A 19,050-nucleotide genomic window follows, 5' to 3' on the forward strand; every position below is an offset into this window, starting at 1 on the left:
ATACATTTGCAAGAGTCGAAAGGAGTGGCGGCATAAGGAAAACAAAGGGCTTAAGTATGTAAGAGAGTGATTCCATGTAGCGGTGGATTCCACAGGCTCTTTGCTTGGCCAGATTCTCTCCTCCTCTCTCCCTTCTACATCTGTGATAGTGTGAGAAATTTCAAGTAGCCCTTTCATACAAAGCTCCAGGGTTCAATGCCTTTTCATATCTTTGATACATTTCTTTTGGATCTTAAGAAGCTAAGCACTGCTTTCTTGTCTTCAACAACTTTGCTTGTGTAACTTGCATACAAATTCTGAAAAGAAGGGTTGGGGGGGGACTTGGGCCACTTTAAAAAACAACTAGCTGGAGCTACATGTGGCCAATAGGCCATACTTTCCCTATCGCTGGAGGTTAACAAAAGAGTGTTTGAGGGAAGAACTGAGGTTTAGGAGCACCACTGCCGCATGCACTAGTAAGACCCAGAATAGAGCAACAGAGGTGATTTCTCCATCCATCTTCAAGTGTGGATCAGTCATCCAGCTTCTAAAATTGTATTCTATGAGCAATCTGGGCCTTTTTCTAGATCTGTCCTGTATGGTATTGGAAGACACTAGGTCATTTATTTTTCTGTCCATGGCCCAGCCAGGCAAGGGGTCTGCAACCTTTCCCATAAACATGACAAAAGCATTTCCTCTGGTTTTTCCTAGCAGCATTGTTGAGAGTCCTTGGAAGAAGTATTGGCATGGGGAGGGCTTGGCCAAATTGCTGCCTCTCGCTTCCTCTCCCGCTGTGCTTGCTGAACTCAGAAGTCTCTTGATAGGATGTCACACCTCTTGCATTTGCAACAGTAGTATGCACGAGCAACTCCCATAATTTAAGGAGAGTCTGATATACAATTGCACATTTCACAGCAGAGTAGTATCCACCTTTGGTTTGGAAGGGTAGGGGAAAAACAGTTTCCTAGACACTTGAATACTTTGATTTTCTCAACCCATGTTCTTTAATCCTGAGCTTACCTTGTGTTTTGTTTTTAAATCTGCGACCTCCCCATTCCTAAATTGCCCTCCATTCCTCAAACCCAGACTTTTTCCACAGGGTCAAGATCCTGAGAGCAGCAGCATCCGGAGCTGTGATACTGAGAGGCCGGCAGGTTCTTGTAGACGGCTTTGCTGTAGGGGACGAGGCAGTAGCCCAACTGGAGGCGGCGAGCCAAGCGGCAGTAGGCAGCCAAGGCCAGGACTAGGAGGGGCACTGCCAGGGTGAAGCCCACCACCAGGAGGGCAACGGAGGCAGCGTCGTGCAAGTGAGGCGTGCAGTAGGCAGCTTGGGTATGTAAAAACTGAAAAGAGAGAGAGGAAGAGAAAGCACAGCATTTAAGATCTCTTGGGTACGAGCAAAATCCTGTGCTTGTGATTTGGGGGCATCTCAAGACATTTTGCTGCCTGAGACCACCAGCATAACCCCCAGAACCCCAGGCCAGCTATGCTGGCTTGTGGATTTCAGGGGTCATAGTCCAAAAAAATCCACAACTGCTCCAAGCTCTCCTGCAGTGCTCCCAGAAGCCCCTAGCCAGCTTGGTCACTAGCTGCAAAAGTAACTTTTGGTGCTGCCCTCTGCCTCCTCTTTCCCACCCTGGGTGAAATAAAAGATATATCGGCAAGACTGCAAAACGTTGAGTAAATGTACACAATCCTGCAATGGATTGCTAGCAGATGGCTGGCATCCTAGAGTAGACCCATTCAATCATTTATTGAATGGTGAGTCAAAATGTAGGTAGATCTTATGGATTCAACAGGTCTACTCTAAGCAGTCAATGAAGCCATAGCTGCTGTGAGTTTGCAAAACTTGAGCCAAGCCTTTAATGGAGGATTGTGGAGGTCTCTCATTGAGAGGGTCACTATAAGTCAAAGCTGACCTGACAGCATATAAGAACAACAGCATCTTTAGCCAGGACTAGCAATGAGATTTAAGCCACTGCTACCGAAAAGGGAACAGATCCCGTCTGATCTGGGAAGCTAAGCAGGGTCAGCATTGGTTAGTACTTGGATGGGAGACTGCCAATTAATACCAATGCTGTAGGCTATATTTCATATGATCTTTGGAATAGCGGTATATAAATAAAACAAATTATTATTATTATAGAATCATAGAATTGTAGAGTTGGAAGAGACCACAAGGGCCCTGATCCAGTCCAACCCCATTCTGTCATGCAGGAAATCTAAATCAAAGCATCCCTGACAGATGGCCATCCAGCCTCTGCTTAAAGACCTCCAAAGGAGACGACTCCACTACACTCGGAGGAAGGAGTATGTTCCACTGTCAAACAGCCCTTACTCTCAGGAAGTTCCTCCTAATGTTGAGGTGGAATCTCTTTTCCTGCAGCTTGAATCCATTGTTCCTGGTCCGAGTCTCTTGAGCAGCAGAAAACAAGCTTACTCCCTCCGCAATGTGACATCCCTTCAGTATTTAAACAGGGCTATCATATCACCTCTTAACCTTCTCTTCTCCAGGCTAAACATCCCCAGCTCCCTGAGTCGTTCCTCATAGGGCTTCATGGTTTCCAGACCCTTCTCCATTTTAGTCACCCTCCTTTGGACACACTCCAGTTTCTCAATGTCCTTTTTTAATTGTGGTGCTCAGAACTGGATACAATATTCCAGGTGGGGCCTGACCAAGCAGAATACAGTGGCACTATTACTTCCCTTGATCTAGACACTATACTTCTCTTGATGCAGCCTAGAATCACATTGGCCTTGTTAGCTGCTGCATCGCACTGTTGACTCATGTTCAACTTGTGGTCTACTTGGACTCCTAGATTCCTTTCACACATAGTTTCATTCTGCCAGGTGTCCCCCATAATCCTATCTCTGTGCATTTCATTTTTCCGCCCTAAGTGCAGTACCATGTTGAATTTCATTTTGTTAGCTTTGGCCCAGCTTTCTAGTCTATTCAGGTCATTTTGAATGTTGATCCTGTCCTCTGGAGTATTAGCTACTTCTCCTAATTTGGTGTCATCTGCAAATTTAATAAGTATGCTCCCAATTCTGTCATCCAGGTCATTGATAAAAGTGTTGAGTAACACTGGGCCCAGGACAGAGCCCCACTGGACACCCCACTGGTCACTTCTCTCCAGGATGAAAAGGAGCCATTGTTGAGCACCCTTTGGGTTCGGCCGGTCAACCAATTACAAATCCATGTAACAGTTGCCTTCTCTAGCCCACATTTCACTATCTTGTTTGCAAGAATGTCATGGGGAACCTTGTCAAAGGCCTTACTGAAATCAAGATATACTATATCCACAGCATTCCCTTCATCTAACAAGCTGGTATAAAATCACCTCTGAGTATTCCTTGTCTATGAAGAATTGCCGAAATTAATGGGGTTGCCATAGGCCGACAGGTGACTTGGAGGCAGGCCGTCTTTCGCATGCACGCACATGAAGACAAGTCTACCCAGAGCTCAGAAAAGTTATCTTTTGGCTTACAACTCCCAGAGTCCCCAACCAGTGCCTCTGGGGTATTGTGATAAAACAATAAGGTTTCCTGTACTTGTGCACACAACACAGCACTGAACACCTGAAGGCACATACACACACCAATCCCATTGCTTTGGGAGGTCTGTTCAAATTTTGAGACCTGCAGTTGGGTTGTGACCAACGCGTTGCCCTTCTTAAAAGGAAGGGGTCCTTAACTGCAACGTAAATACGTATCATTGTCAAAAGCCCTTCCAGCCCCAGGGTTTGAAAACTTGACACCATGGTGCACACACCCCAGAAAGGTCCCTATTATTTTGACCCATAAGAATAATATTTCCTCTCTCTATCCATTTCTGTGGTTGGGCCTTTTCCCTCAGTGGTGCTGCACTGGCTTTGCTCTGTTGTTGTTTTGCTCCTAAAATTCAACACTAAGACCTTTTTTACAAAAAAAGGCGGAGGTCCCATGGCTCTTGGAAGGGAACAGGCCCAGATGCAAGAGGAAATTGCAGGGTTGGAGAGGGGGCTGCGTGAAGCCAGGCCTGGAATGTGCGCTTTGGCCCCTGGAGGTTATCAGAGCCGCCAGAACCCCCTGGCCATCTGGCTTTTGTCACAGGGAGCAGGGAGGGAATTTGGAGCCAGGCGCCCAGGTTTCCTGACCAGAGGATCTTCTCTTTGTCCTTTCTGTTGTTTGACTACCAGGATGGCCAAAGGTCTGGAAACCAAACCCTGCGAGGAAGGACAGAGATGGGTAGATTAAGCCTGGCGAAGACTAATGGGAAGCGATAGAATAGCTGTCTATAAATACTGAAGGGATGACATGTAGAAATAGATGGAGCAAGCTTGTTTTTGTCTGCTCCAGAGATTAGGACACAAGCCAGTCCATTAAAATGAAAAGGAAGGCGATTCCACCCAAACGTTACGAATAACTTCTTGACTGGAAGGCCTGTTTTAACAATGAAATGGACTGCCTCAAAATGAGGAGGAGTCTTATTTGGAAGTCTTAAAACAGACATTGGGTGGGCATCTCTCAGGAAAGCTTTTGCTGTCTTTTCTGGCATGTCAGGGGTTGGAGTAAGTGACCCTTGGAGTCCCTTCCAGTTCTGAGAGTCTATGCTTCTGCCTTCATTTTAAGGGGAACATGGCCATTTTAGAGATATTTATTCCTAGAATCCTCCATGCTGGTTGGGGGATTCTGGGAGATGTAATGCAAAAATAAATAAAAATAAATAGAGCTTTTAATTTCAGATTTCCCCACATGGCTTGGCTGTACTTTTTCTCTTGCTGCCTATGAGGTTCAGTTCCTTTCCAAGACCCTCGCTGGTGTCTGGCTCATGTGGGCTGCAAAACAAGATGGTAGTCCTGCAACTAGAGAGTGGATCATGACACTTTGGGCCTGGCTTAGCACACTCAGATTTTGGAATGCTTTTAAAAATGTTTGTGTTACTTAAAAAGAAAAGCATCGCTGTGAACAGAGAAACTGAGTAGGGAACTCTTGGCTAGAACTTCTCCTTTAGAAAGGTTTGTTGAATAATTAGTTTTTGGTTTGCATGAAATGAACATTTAAAATGCTATCCCTCCTCTTAAAACCATTTCTGGATAGAATTCAAGGATATACCAGTAGCTGTGTTAGTCTGTAGAATCATTTCTACTTCCTCAGATGTATTTGGTGCACCTGATGCACCTGAGGCTACAAAAGCTCATGCTGCCAACTTCTTTCTTTGGTTAGTCTCAAAGGTGCTACATCTTTGGATAATACCATATTAATCTTTCTGAACACATAATCCAGATCTGAATTGTCCTTTGCTTGAAATGTGGAAGCGTTAGTCTCTACTCTTTAGTTTAAGCAATATATTTGGGGTGCAATTCCTCCCTTCAAAAAACAAACAAACAGGCAATTGGATAGCCTAAATGTCAGGGATGTTTCAGATGTGGATTCCTGTATTGAAGATTGGACCAGATAATCCTTAGTCTTCCTTCCAACCCTACAACCGTACAAAATCCTCATCTGGATCCAACTCTAGAAGTGTACAAATTCATCACCTGCAACTTTTAGCCTTGGGCAGCTTATTCCCAGAATGCAGGTGGCTGCTCCACCGCTGCAGCTTTCCCACAGCTGACACATTTGGAGCTCTGAAAAGATTACCAGCTGGGGAATTCTGGGAGCTGTAGTCCACAAAGAGGGCTTTCCTCAAGCTCTGGCTGTGATTCAGCTGCTCTACACCCACCAAGAACAACAGGCAGAATCTGAGATGGTGCAGAGAGAACAGCATCTCTCTCTGTAGGTAAGAAGTGAGTGGAGGAAGTGCTGCAATTGCACATTAAATGCTGGACACAGAAGCACCAACCCTTGCTGGCCCAGTCCTGACTGGGCTGCAAATGATCCACATGACAGGTTGGAAGAAGAGGGGAATGTGACACCAGCTCCCACCCCCCATCTGAGTTTGCCACAAGAGCAGCTTAATCCCAGAGCATTCCACGGTAGCTTCGTCCCCCCCACCCTTTTAAATCTCCCTGCGGGGAGACCACCCTGGAGGCCAAACAGCCGCTTGAACTGTGAAATTGGTGAAGCAAAAGGATTCTCATGACCAGGGAGAAGGGTGGGGAACCTAGCAAATTCCAGGCCTTTATGAAGATAACATGCTGCATGCAAGCATTTGTAGAAGGGAACCTTCCTGGAAAGCTTGGCCCTTTTAATTTAAATTTTAAAACCCCAAATCTTTGCAAAATGCCTTTTACAGTTTACCAGGATTGCAGGGAAAGAATGAACACCGCGGCTGTTACCTGATCAAAGTTGTCTTTGCCCTTGAGAGAATTTGCCAGGCTTCATTTGGAGCCAGGACTGGGCTAAGCAGCACACTTTATGGAGCATGTACATATGTTGTGTGCCTTCAAGTCGTTTCTCAGAACGACTTGAAGTCATAGAACAATGTAGGAGCCAGCATGGCATAGTGGTTTGAGCGTAGGACAAGGACTCTGGAGACTGGGTCACTCTCTCTCAGCCCCAGAAAACTTTGTGATAGGTTGTTCTAGTGTCTCCGTGAGTCGAAAATGACTCAAAGAAAGGCACACAACAAGAACAACTCAAGAGGGCAAAAATCTTAAAGAGCATCCACAGATGAAGCAATGACACTGACCTGAGAGATTGGATACATGTGATCAAAGCTGTTGCTGTTATATTTATTTATATCCCAATTTCCCCCAAAAATTGGGACTGAAAGGGCTTACAATTTAGAAGAACAGTGCAATTACAAACATACAAAAGTGGGCATTATTATGCAAAGGGATCTTGCAGCACTGGCTAACCTCAGAGGTGCTCCAAGATTCCTTTCCACACTGATTTTCCAGAATAACACAACAATACTGTATCTTTGAATCCTTATGTGACATAGCTTTTAGCATGTGCCCCCCCCCCCACAAGGCCTGAGATCTTGGAGGGACCATCCTTTGTGTCCCACCAGGAGGGTCAGTATGATGTGGGAAGAAGCAGGAGAGGGTCACTTGTGAAACATTCTCCCCTTGGAGGCCTGACTAAACCCAGTTTCTTTCTGGTACCAGATAGACTTTAAATTAATTCCGTGGGGGCTTAAGTTAATTTTAGATGTGTGTTTGTTGAACTCTTTTCAGCTTTTAAATCTGTTTTTACATTGTCAAGTTGTTCAACATGTTTTTATCTTGTTTACGTTACCCATTGATTTTAATCTAATATTGTTCAAATTGTTTTATATTATTTATCTGTCATCCTGAGATCACCCAATAAATGGGTGGGATTAAAAGTATTTTAACAAATTGGGTGGGATTTGGTAGATCACACGCCAACATAGCCTCAGTCTCCTCCATCCATAAAATGGGTATTTTCAGGAAGGAAATGGGCCTTTTACCTTTGCAGGAGACATTCAGAAGAAGGCAGGGGCTGTAGGAAAGAGACAGTCTTGACTGGATTAGGCTAAAAGCTTTACCAAAAAAGAAAAAACCTACCAGGAGCTGATGTATTGTTGGAATGGAAGAAAGAGACAGATCTGTGGACCAACTGTAATAGGTGATATTAGAAACATAGACACATTCAGCATTTAAAATACGTAAGGAAAAGCCACCCTCTCTTCGTCCTGGGAAAGGAGCTCAGACTTCGTTTAGCTTGTGCAGTTTGTGTAGGAAATGAGCTGAGGTTACCAAGGTTGAGAGAAATGTTGCTTTTTCCATTCGAGGTCATTCTGAGATCTTTTTGCCAGGTTTTTTCAAGCCCAGGAGCTGAAAACAATCCTCTGGCAGCCCCCCTTTGCAAAGACACCCAAGTTCTAATATATTAAAGTGATACTTCAAGCAAACAAACAGGGCTGGAGTAGACACTTCTGAATTAGAAAAGGGTCTCTTTCCCTCCCCATTGTGCCCTTGAGACTTGGGTGGGGTTATTTTGGTGTGCAAGAGTACCCCTGAGCCTGTGCAAAGTGTCCTTTCTTTCCCTTCCTCCTCCTCCTCCTCCGGAGATTTTTAAACAGAAGCTGGATGGCCTGCTGTTGGGGGTGCTTTGAATTTTGACTGTGTACTCCTGCGTGGCAGAATGGGTTGGACTGGGTGGCCCTTGGGTCTCTCTTATGATTCCCCCCCCCCTTTTTATACCCTCAGGCCCATTCCCGTCTTCACTGCCAACGCACAGGACCATCCTCATTCATTTTTTGTGCTACTGGCTGGGGGATTCTGGGAGTCCTGACCCCCAAAAAGAAACTTTTCCAAGCTCTCCTCATCCCCAAATCCTCTTCTGCAGCATCTCCCAGTCCAGCCACCCATCATCCCCAGAGGCACCTACCTTGGAGTGACAGAGGACCCCAAAGGTCACCAGGACCCCAGCAGGGAGCAGGATGACCCCAAAAATGACTGCCACCAAGAGGAGGTTGAGCCCAGCAACCAGCAGGTTCTGGAGGGTGACCAGGACAGCGCAGGCCCAGCAATCCAGGGACCCCCGGAGCTCCAGAGCCCCTTCCCCAGCATAAGGAGGGGGTGCCGGCGGAGAGACCCCCAGTGTGCTCTCACGGTCCAGGGAGCCTTGGGTGGCTTTGGGGGAGCGGGTGTCCAAACCCATCTCTCAAGGCTCCAGAGTCCTCCCTTCCTTCTTTCCTTCAACAGCCTCACAAGACCACCTTTCCCAGCCTCTTGCTTTGCGCTCTGGCTGGACTGGGCTGTCTCTTCCATCTTTTATACAGCCTCCCATCCTTCTCCACCTCCTGCCAGGCCCAACCTCCATCCATCCCTCCAGCATAATCTAGGAATGCCTTCTGTTCCCCACAACACACACACACACCCATCCTAAACAAGCTTCAAGCAGGAGCTTTCCTTCAGGTTCCCTCCCACCCCAGCTAGCCTTCCAAACTTGTCCATCCCAAGGGATGGAGACTCATTCCTGGAGAAGGGGCTCTCCCTTGAGCTCAAATTCCAAAGATGCTTCTCCTCTTCCCCCCCTTCTTTGCCATTCATCCACCCCCTACGCCTGCCTGCCCTTCGTGGTACAACAGGGCCCTGCTAAGGCCATGCTTGCAAAGGCTGCTATGTGCGCAGAAGACCCACAGAGACAGCAGAGGCCGAAAAGTGGTCCTTCGTAATGCCATCGAGCAAGGAGAGGTGGCTGGGTGTATTTGGGTGTGTGTGTGGAATGATACACTCATTGCAACCCAAACTGTCACAGTTTCCCATTCTCATCTACCAGGTCCATCTCAAAAATCTTGGACTACAACTCAGGGGCAGATTGGACTTTGAGGCCCAGACTCACAGGACATCCTTCTGTGACAGACACATCACAAAATCTTAAATGCGTTGGAAGAGACCTCAAGGGTCATCTATTCCAAACCTCTTGCCTTTCAGGAACATAGAACCAGCACACTCCTGAAAGACAAGCATCCCACCTCTCTTTTAAATACTCCAAAGGAGATTACACTACCCTCCGAAGCAGGCCAGTCCAATTGCTCCAAACAAATGGGAAACATGCAAGAGTGGAGATGAGGAAAAGTTACTTTTTGGGACAGCAGTTCTCAGAATCCTACATCCCCCCCCCCCCCGGAATTCTTGATGTTGTCATCCCCAAATGTAACTTCCTCAACTCTGCAATTTGTGTTTATCCATTCAGATGTTTGCTTCAGGATAACTACTGAAAAACAGCCAGCGTGGTGTAGTGGTTTTTGAGCACTAAACTATGACTCTGGAGACCAAGGTTCAAAACCCTCCTCAGCCATGGAAACCCACTGGCAAGTCAGTCTCTCACTTTCAGAGGGTGGCAAAGACAGACCCCTTCTGAAGAAACTGGCCAAGAAAACCCTGCGACAGGTTTGCCTTAGGGGCGCCTTAAGTCAGAAACAACCTGAAGGGAAACGACACACACACGCGTCTACTGAAAACAATCCACCAACAACTTCCATCCTCTCCCTGATCCTCTCAAGGAGCCAAGGGCACTTCAGCTTTCCGTGAGAACAAGAATTATGGCTTTAAAGTGTGTGTTCATTTCCGAGTAAAAACGATGCTGAGTTGGGCAATAACTTTTTGCTGGGACCCACCAGTGCTGCAAAACAAAAGCATGAGCTTGGAGTTCATCAAAATGCTTCATCAGCCTCAAAACATTCAATACATGGGGTGGGGTAGGAGAAAACACAGAAATGTCTGAAAACTTAGCCTGATGATCATACGATCGGTAAAGAATCAACATTAATGCACCATCTACCCTGAGGAACCATCCTGGAAAACTCAACATTTTGCACCCTGCCATGCATTTTGTTTGGTCCTAATTAAAAGTCCTGCCCAATGTTGGATGATGTCTTTACTCACGGACCAAAAGAGTAACCTCTGGTTTTTGTTTCCCGTAAAATTTCCTGTTCCAAACTGAACACGCAACCCACTCTCTCAGACGAGTCCCAGGCCGTGCAGCTTCCTAACACAAACGCTTCCATCCTGCCCTGTAACCTCCGCAGAGAATGAAGAAGAAGACAGGCTGCTTTATCTCTGTGAGTTAATTTAATTTTTTTTTACATTTACAAAATAAGATTTGCTTTCTCCTTGTCCCCTACAGTACAATAAGAATCCATTTTGTGTATCTTTGATTCTAGAGTAGCTAGATGTTCATCTGTTTTATTACAGTGTGTTTGTGTTGGGAAGGGGGGGATTTGGGAATCTGGGAATTAAAAAGTGCAGGTTTCGAAAGGAAGAGATTTTTACAATGTAGGTTGGGGTGAAGTTCTATTAAAAATGGAAATCAACAGATGAACCAAGATGAAGCTGTGTTTTCCTTCTCCAACCCCCCCACCCCCCCAGCGAGAAAACTGAGCACCATGTCAAGGAAAATGTTACAAGACAAAAATAAAAACATTTCGAAATTCAATAAAAATTCCAGAGAGAAGTCAAATAAGGAACAACAAAAAAAGAGAAAGACACGTAAAAACAAAAATAAAACAGATACATTAACATTGTAAAAAGTTATTTCTTTTTTTAAAAAAAAGCTGGATCAAACCCCATTAAAGGACCAATAAATAGAGAAATCATTACCAAAAAGACATATAAATTAAAAAAAGAGAGAGAGAGCAGGATTGGGGGGGAAAGAGACTAAACATTTACAAATTGCAAAACAATTCTGAGGCATGGAGGTACACATTTTTAAAAGAAAAAAAATTACCCCAAATCTGAGACATTTGTTGGTTTGCTTTTAAAATGAACTGGGAGCCAAAAGCATGCGCAGAGCGAGGCGAGAGAGGCTTCTCCCTTTAAGGAAGAAGTGTGTGTGTGTTTGGGGGGGAATAGGCTAAGAATTAAGATTTAAATCATTTAATCAGCTAAAGATGAAACATTAAGGAGATTTCATAGGGAAGAAGGATGAAAGTTAGATAGTTAAGGGTCCACTGTTAGTTTGGGCCCCTTCCCCAAATGGTATGGGGCGTTTGTTTTATTTGAGGGCAGGCTGTGAAAAAGCCTAAGGAAAGGGGGAGCAGATGCCAGGCCTCTCCCCCTATTTTGCCCATCTTTTCTCCCATCTACCCGTGTGTCTGATTTGGGGCAAGCACCATATCCGCTCTGCAAAGGGCTGGGGTCTCCCCATCCCAACTCACCGCACTGGAATTCACCTGTGCCTCGCACTAACATTTCGTCCGGACTTCGTGGATATATATCTTTTTTTTTTTTTGTCGGTTTTTCTCTTTTTCTTTTTTAAAAGCAGTTTCTAATACAAACCAGGATTTTTTTTCTTCTTATATTTATATATATAATATATAAAAGGATGTAAGAAATCAAAATGTCCATCAGAATAATTAAAAACCACACGCGCAAGAGGTCTCCCCTTTCCCACCCCGCCAATATATATAAATCCATGTACACGCTCTCCCCCTCCCAGTGAGAAGTTCATCCAGAGAGAACTGAACCCATTAAAGTCCTGTGTTAAGAAACCCGTATTAATTTTGTTTTTGTTTTTTGCTTGCTTGCTTGCGTTCTTGCTTTCCAAAACACTCTTTTTCCTTTTAAATTTCCAACGAGGAAAGAAAACATTGCAATCGAAAGAAACCAAACCAAACCACACACCCCAGAAAGTAACGGCCCATCTTCTCTGTTCCACATGTTTTGCTCTCCACGCCATAAGAGAGAGAGAGAGAGAGAGAGACAGAAAAAGGAAAAATTAATGCTCTCGTGAAGAAGGAAACCTTTCTGTCTCCTTTTAATCTGCTCCCCGGAGCCCTTGATCCTCTGTCCAAGGGGACGCCAGGCACGGTGAAAGTAGAGTCCAATGTGGAAAAACGGGAGGGAGACCTTGCCACGGTCCAGACTCCCACCAGAGAGAACGCCGTTACCTTTCCAAGCAATTCTGCTGCCCCCCCTTTTTTTGAGATTCAGTTTTTTTTCTTTTAATACAAAATCAGCACCACCCAGAAGGAGAGGAAAAGAGTTCATTTCAAAGAATAAATTAAAAAAGGGATCCATTGTTGGAACGTCTAGGTTATTCCGGTTGTGTGTGTCGCTCCATCCCAGGAGAGGCATAAGTGAGTGGATGGGTGGAGGTTGGCGGCTCAGCTGCTATTAGAGGAAGGGGGGAGCAGGGAGAGCGGCCCCCTCCGCCTCACCCGCGGTGAGCAGAGGAGCCGCTGGCATGGAGAAACAGCCCAGACGTTGGCGCCCAGGCAGGGTATGGCTCATCTCGAACTAGGCGACGCAGCCTGCCAAGACAACGAGAAAAGGAAAACAATGTTGTTTCTACTCGACTACAGGATGACCTCACGTCTAAGTCATGGGCAGGTTTTGGGACCCAAATTGTGTATCTTTATATGAGCCATGGTATTACTAAGGGGCATGTGACAAAGGGTCTAAAGCAGTGATTCCCAAACTCTGATCCCAGAAGCGTAAGCCATCGTGGTCAATGATGAAGGACTCTGGGAGCTGAAGTCCAAAACACCTGGAAGACCAGTTTGGGAATCACTGGTCTAAAGGAGGAAGCCAAGGGAAACGATACCAAAGCACTTACACAATTCCAGCAGGCATAACTGTTTGTGTTCATACTAAGGACTGGATGGATGAGAGAGTAGAGGGAGGCCAGTGCTTCCAGGACAATTATGGACTTGCCTTTCACCTTTTACTTTTAAAAAAAGGAACAGTGCTTTCATTGACCAGCGGATAACTGGACTCAGGCAATTTGGGTTAATTTTTGACTAAAATTTCTAGAGTTCTACATGAGTATATACAGTAAAACAAAATGGTAAAGAGGGTGATGGATATGAGTACCGTTTGAAATAATCTAGTTTGAGATGGCTTTAACTACCCTGGCTCAATGCTAGGGAATTCTGGGAACTGTAGTTTTGTGAGACATTTAGCCTTCTCTTTCAAAGAGCTCTGAGGCCAGAATAACTACATTTCCCAGGATTCCCTAGCACTGAGCCAGGGCAGTTAAAAAGTGGTCTCAAACTTGATTATTTCTTCAGTGTGTTTTGGACCTTTGTGCCCTCCAACCCACCAGTCTGGAAAGTTTTCTGCCAGACAGCATCTTTCAATGTAGTTTTAAAGCTGACTGAACAACCCTGATCTATCCTGAAGGGCACCTATTCAAATTCCTTATTTTTTTTCTGGTGAAAAACGCTAGTGGTGGTGAGTAGGGAGTGAAATAGTGTGTGTGTGTGTGTGGGGGGGGGACAACAACCTCAAAACTGAGCAATTTCTGATCCTCCTGGGAGACTCACCAGGGTGAAGCTGTCGTAGATGTGTATCAATTCCTCCGTCTTGTACTGCTCGAGCACCACAACGCCGTGGAGGGAGGAGTTGCGCTTGCGGGCGCAGGCCTCGCAGTGTACCAGGTAGGTATTTTTGCTACCGTTCTCACTGGTCACAAAGAGGATGTTGAACACCTCCACCTGTGGGGGAACACAAAGGGATGTTAGCATCTGCCCCAAAGGAAAGGCGGCCTCAGTCCTGCTCCCCCTTAGCCAATCCATGCAGAGTATTGGAGCAGGGGAAGGGCTCAGGGACTGGCCTCGGGAATAAAAGGCATCACTGAGTGCATCAAGATGCCTGTCTGCACCAACAGTCACAAAATAAACACCACCACCCTTTTTGAGGGAAGATTTCTGGTGGATTTTTTCTCAACAGGCCTTAGAAGAGGTAATTTTCTTGCTCTAACTCTCTTGGACTGCAACTCCCAGAATCCCCAGCCAGCTCAGTTTCCAGACCCTGCCCCTGTCCTAACCGCACATTTTTCTGAATATAAAGTCCCAGCAATTGAAGAAATGCACCTATTGGGGTAACAATCTCAGCCTGCAAGGAGAAAGTGGGGCTGTCCTGTCCTTCCTCCCACATAACTATGCATTTTCAAAGGCAAGTCTTTTTATGTTTTACTAGCTAAACTGGGAAGGTTGGTGCAATGTGGGAAGACCTTTGGCTGCCCTCAAGTGGATCCAGACTACAACTCCCATGGTCATGCTGGCTCGGGGGTTGTGGGAATTGTAGTCCACCAAGTCATTCTTTTCATCCCAACTTTGGTCATGCAAGGACACAAACGATAAGCAGCAAAAGCCAACAACAACAAAATCAGAATCCTGTAATAATAAACAATTATAGGATACATTTCTTTGTTTTTAAGGCATTGTTTTTGCTGCAATGAGTTAACATGTCTCTTTCACACCACCACAAACAGAAAAGTTTCATACTGCTTCAAGTGTCATAACGCCATGCTTTGGAATTTGGAGATTTGTACTTTAGAGAGGTATTCAGAATTCTCTGCCAGAGAGCTCTAATGTCTTTCCAAACTATAAATCCAAGGATTCCACAGGATTGAGCCATGACAGTTAAAGAAGCATTTAACTCCTCTAACTGGATTGTGAGGAAGATGCCATGGCTACTCTTTTGGAAATGATCTGGCAGCGATTTCCAAGTGCCAAAATCGTGCATGACTCCATGTCTGGCAATGGCTTGGGCTGCCACTGCCAGTGGGCAGGCCAGAGAGAAAGCCAAGTTTCAGGAGCAAAGAAAACATGTGAAGTTACAGTAGGATTCCTTGCTAGAGGGTAAGAGGTGGTAAAGAACTAAAAGTGTAGAATCTTGCAAAAACAAGACAAACACAGAACCGAGAGGGGAAGAGTTTATTTGTTTTCCATCTTTTGGCTTCAAATAAAACCCCCCACAGATATTTGCTTCCGCATTACAACCCCAGACAGCAAGTCGCTCCTAAATTGGTGAAGAAATCCAGGATCCGAGGCTCTTTGCTTCATTCCCATACCTTCTTTTGCAAATCTCACACGGATGATGTCTACACAAAGTCTTGCTCCTCACTGCTGATCCAACAAGTTTTGGCCTCTCCTTAGAGAACCACATCCAGGCATCTTCAAGGGAGTCTCTTGCCTGCATCTTCCTGTGCATCTCAGGGAAGAATTGGTGCCTGTGTGACAAAGCAAGTGAGGTCTAGCACAGAGTCTGCCTATTCTGGGCTCAGTATATCAGCTGTGTGTCAGATTGCAAACACTCCGAAAACAGTGGCTTCTTTCCTCTAGGTTTGGTAATCCAATTGGCCCCTTCAGGTATTTCATCTTCTGTACACTGTTTGGCTGAATTTGGCTCTCTCTTCATTTAGACCAGCTCAAAACCAGCCTTGTTATTTTTACCTAACTTGCCATCAAATCACGACTTCATCCACATTCCCAGTTGACTTCCTTGATTTGCTCAGATCTTCGTGTCTGGTCTTGAAAGAGTTTGCTAGCTTTCAGTTTGGCTCAAGTCAAATCTCTGTATCCACTTTTGGAAAAGCTTATTAGTTTCCTATCTAGCTCCTATAAAAGCTTCTGCCAGTGCCTTTCAAGCCCCTTCAGGGTTGTTCAATCAGCTCTTATGCCAAGCAGGCTGCCTGGAGATATTTGTTATATTACTAGCTTGGTGGCAAATATGACTGCTTCCATCTCCCTAAACCACCAACTCACTCTTTCTTTCTATCCAATCTGCTAGATATCTGCTCCCCAATAAAACTGAGTTGGTATTCTGTCCACCTCTTGCTGCTCAGTCATTGCTCCTTGCTCACTTGCTTAGCTGGGTCACCACTGCCTTCTTGCCAACTTGCTGAGTTGTTGCTCCATCACCTCCTTGTTGTTCCTTTCTTCCCAATTTCTCATTTAAGAACCTTTACCCTTCTATTCAGTAGCCTTTCTGCATGAGCCAACCAGTCTGCGAGCTCTGGCTTAACTGGGCTGCAGCCCGAAGACCTCTTCTTATCCCCTTCTTCTGAAAGGGGAGATGTCTGTATCTCTTTTCTTGTTATGTCATCTTCCATTTCATTTTAGGAATGAGGAGAGGCTTCTATCTGGTTTCTTGGCACCACTACCACCAGTCAGACACTCCAGACAACAGAATACATCTGTGTATCTTTTTCAATTCTTGCAGCTGTAGCTCCAATCCTTCAGGGAAACGCTATCTTTCTTTTTCATCGCCGCTTTTAAAAATACGCGGTTCATACTCACTGTTTTGACCCTTCTACTCTCATGGTCTCACTCATCAGCATTCTCAGGTATGAAGGAGGTGTGGAAACCTCAAACTACAGGTGGGACAGGAGGTATTTAAAAGATAAACAGACCTCAAAAAACCACTGCTCCCTCCAGAGGGCCTATGGATAACCCCTGAAAGCCGGGCCCCTTTCAGTTTTGGGGAGGAGCGGGAACAGTTGACTCCCAGAAGTTCATGGCAGGGAATAAAACCATCCTACTGGTTGCTTCCTGACAGGGAGACCAGAGGCAATTGTTAGAGGAGATTGTTGGGAATGTCTTTTGAAGTGGGCCACACAATTCACAGCACCTGAGTGTGAAGTGAAAAGCAAAAGGAGCTCCCTTAGTGAAAAACCGAAAAGAGGGGGGATAACACAGAGAATCATCCAGCCACAGCATTTTCGCCTCCTAGGGCAGGGGGAGAACAGTCCAGCCACTGCCTTAGAGCGGGAAATGCCCCCCACACTGTCACTCCATGGGCACCGCATTACCTGTGGAGAAATGGCAGCACCCACTAACGAAAAAGAGAGAGTATGAGAACCAAACAAAAAGTGCATCCTAATACCTCCCACCTCCATGCTGGAATGGACCCAAGATCACGCCTAGCCACTGAGGCTAAAGGAAACCCAGAAAGATATGAAAACCTACGTCGCATTCATTGCAGTAGTAGGCCGGCTCATCTTTCACTCGGCCCTGGTACGCAATCTTCTTCCCAGACCGCACCAGGCTCTCGCGTTGGACCTGACAGTGTTTTATTGACTGCATCAGACAGTACCTGGGATAGAAAGAATGAAGAAGGTAGTGGTGAGGAAGACACATCTACCTAAACCTGCGAGGAACCACAGAAAACTGTGCTGAATGTCATCTCTTCCATCCCAGGACCCAGGCACAACTCCACCAAGACTAGACCCAGAAGCAGATGAAAGGCCCTCCTTCCATCCCAGCTGCAACTGCCATGGCTGCGGAAGTCCCACCGCCATCCCTTCTTCATTGTGTGTTGGATCTATAGACTGTAAGACTGAGGGCAGGAAATTGTTTTTTCTTGCACTTTTTCTTGTAAAGCACCATGTATAGTGCTATATATGTAAATAAGGATAACAACAGCAACAGCCGCTGCCAAAATAAGAGCAGATTCTACACTTGTCCTGACTTGGGGCATGGCTCCCCCAGGACTGCACCCATGCAGGGAAGATCACATGCATTAAGATAGGCTGAAATATCCAACAGCTCTTGACTCCTTTTGGTAACCCTCTTGCCCAAGTATTTTATGGGACGGTAAGGGATGGCAGGCCAAATACCATATATGCTACCAGCCAGAATACTAGTCAAAACTCACTTGATCATTTTGTACAAGTCGAGGTCGCTGATCTTGACTGTGCGGGCGACGTTCCAGGAGACGTGGATCATGGGCACAATTGACTTGACATTCTTGATCTCATTCCACTCGTAGCGCTCCAGTGCCAACTGGTACTGGTAAGCTGTGGGAAAAGGGAGAGGTTGGATGGGTTGCTGGATGATCCCTTGGGGTTCCAGCAACAGGCGAGGGAGAAAAGGAATGTCTTGCTTCACTTTCTCCACATCACACAAAATTCTGTAAACCTCTCTCCCCTGCACAGCCTAAAAGGGTGGTGTAACAACATGGTGTAACCTTTCACAGGGAAGTTGCTCCTTGTTGCTGTTGTTAATATCCATCAAGTTGGCTACAACATGGCAATCCTATGAATGAGAGACCTCTAAGATTTTCCATTATTAACAGCCTTGCTCAGGTCTTGCAAAGTCAGGACAGCTGTGGCTTCCGTGATTAAGTGGGTGTGGTCCTCCTCTTTTCCTACTCTCTTCAATTTTACCAAGCATTAACAATTTTTGCAATGAGGCATGACATCTCTTGGTATGTCCAAAGTACAACAACCTCAATTGGCTTCTACGGAGAGTTCAAGTTGCTCTTCCTATTTGATTATTTTGACTGTTCCTTTCTGTACCTTTTCCCAATTCCATATGACCTGAGTTGTACTCCTACTTCAAATTATTGTACGGACTGATATAAACACAGTAGGATATTTTGTAGCACCTTTGAGACTAATTGAAAGAAATTAAGTTGGCAGCATGAATTTTTGTAGACTTCAGTTTACGAAAGCTCATGCTGCCAACTTCTTTCTTTCAGTTAGTCTCAATGGTGCTACAAGATCTCTCTACATACTCGTTCTACAGACTAACACAGCTATATCTTTGAATTGTACCACAGTAGGATATTATCAGTCTAAATGGCAATCATACTTTGGGTCAACATTTTCTGTGAGCGTTGCACCCAAGTCAAAGCCCCCACTCCTGAAAAGTATGGCTTTAAAGACCCATTTGGCCAAAGTCCTCTATAATGACGATTAACTTTTTGTCTTTGTGTGTGTGGAAAAAGCATAGACTATCCCGATGTATTTAAAAGTATCTATTCATCTCCTGACTTGAAAAATTGGATTTCTTTCCAAAAACAGGGACAAAGAGTAGCAAATGGCAATGGAATTTCTCTTGCTGCTACGGCTGTTGCTCTATTTTTGCTGAAGGGGCTAACTTCAACCCCCCTTCAGCCACCAGTTCCTCCTTCTACACCCTTTATTTCCAAAGGATCTCAGCCC

The 19,050-nt window shown here is 45.4% G+C and overlaps 2 protein-coding genes across 11 annotated transcripts in view; both read right to left on the reverse strand.

Moving 5' to 3' along the window:
* Positions 1 to 201: 201 nt before the first annotated feature.
* Positions 202 to 8,916, reverse strand: TMEM88 (transmembrane protein 88). The gene is made up of 2 exons (XM_089479604.1): positions 8,260 to 8,916; positions 202 to 1,322 (listed from the first exon to the last, which is right to left on the reverse strand). Exons 1-2 carry the CDS (start codon positions 8,530 to 8,532, stop codon positions 1,056 to 1,058), a joined length of 540 nt encoding a protein of 179 aa, XP_089335730.1. The 5' UTR covers positions 8,533 to 8,916; the 3' UTR covers positions 202 to 1,055.
* Positions 8,917 to 10,411: 1,495 nt separating this feature from the next.
* The window catches only part of KDM6B (lysine demethylase 6B), a 100,170-nt gene continuing 91,531 nt past the window's right edge, over positions 10,412 to 19,050 (reverse strand). For 9 of the 10 annotated variants that reach the window (XM_089479595.1, XM_089479592.1, XM_089479594.1 and 6 more), the window contains 4 exons: positions 17,760 to 17,901; positions 17,072 to 17,198; positions 13,643 to 13,813; positions 10,412 to 12,628 (listed from right to left, as the gene is read on the reverse strand). In XM_089479595.1, coding sequence (XP_089335721.1) covers positions 12,605 to 12,628; positions 13,643 to 13,813; positions 17,072 to 17,198; positions 17,760 to 17,901 — 464 coding nt within the window. In that variant the 3' untranslated portion in view covers positions 10,412 to 12,604. Of the gene's footprint in view, positions 12,629 to 13,642; positions 16,477 to 17,071; positions 17,199 to 17,759; positions 17,902 to 19,050 lie in introns of those variants that run through there. The other variant, XM_089479600.1, reaches the window with a different exon arrangement.

Source organism: Sceloporus occidentalis, unplaced genomic scaffold (assembly GCF_023333645.1).
Source record: "Sceloporus occidentalis isolate IW3139 unplaced genomic scaffold, rSceOcc1.0.p SCAF_14, whole genome shotgun sequence".
In the NCBI taxonomy this organism is placed as follows: Eukaryota; Metazoa; Chordata; class Lepidosauria; order Squamata; family Phrynosomatidae; genus Sceloporus; species Sceloporus occidentalis.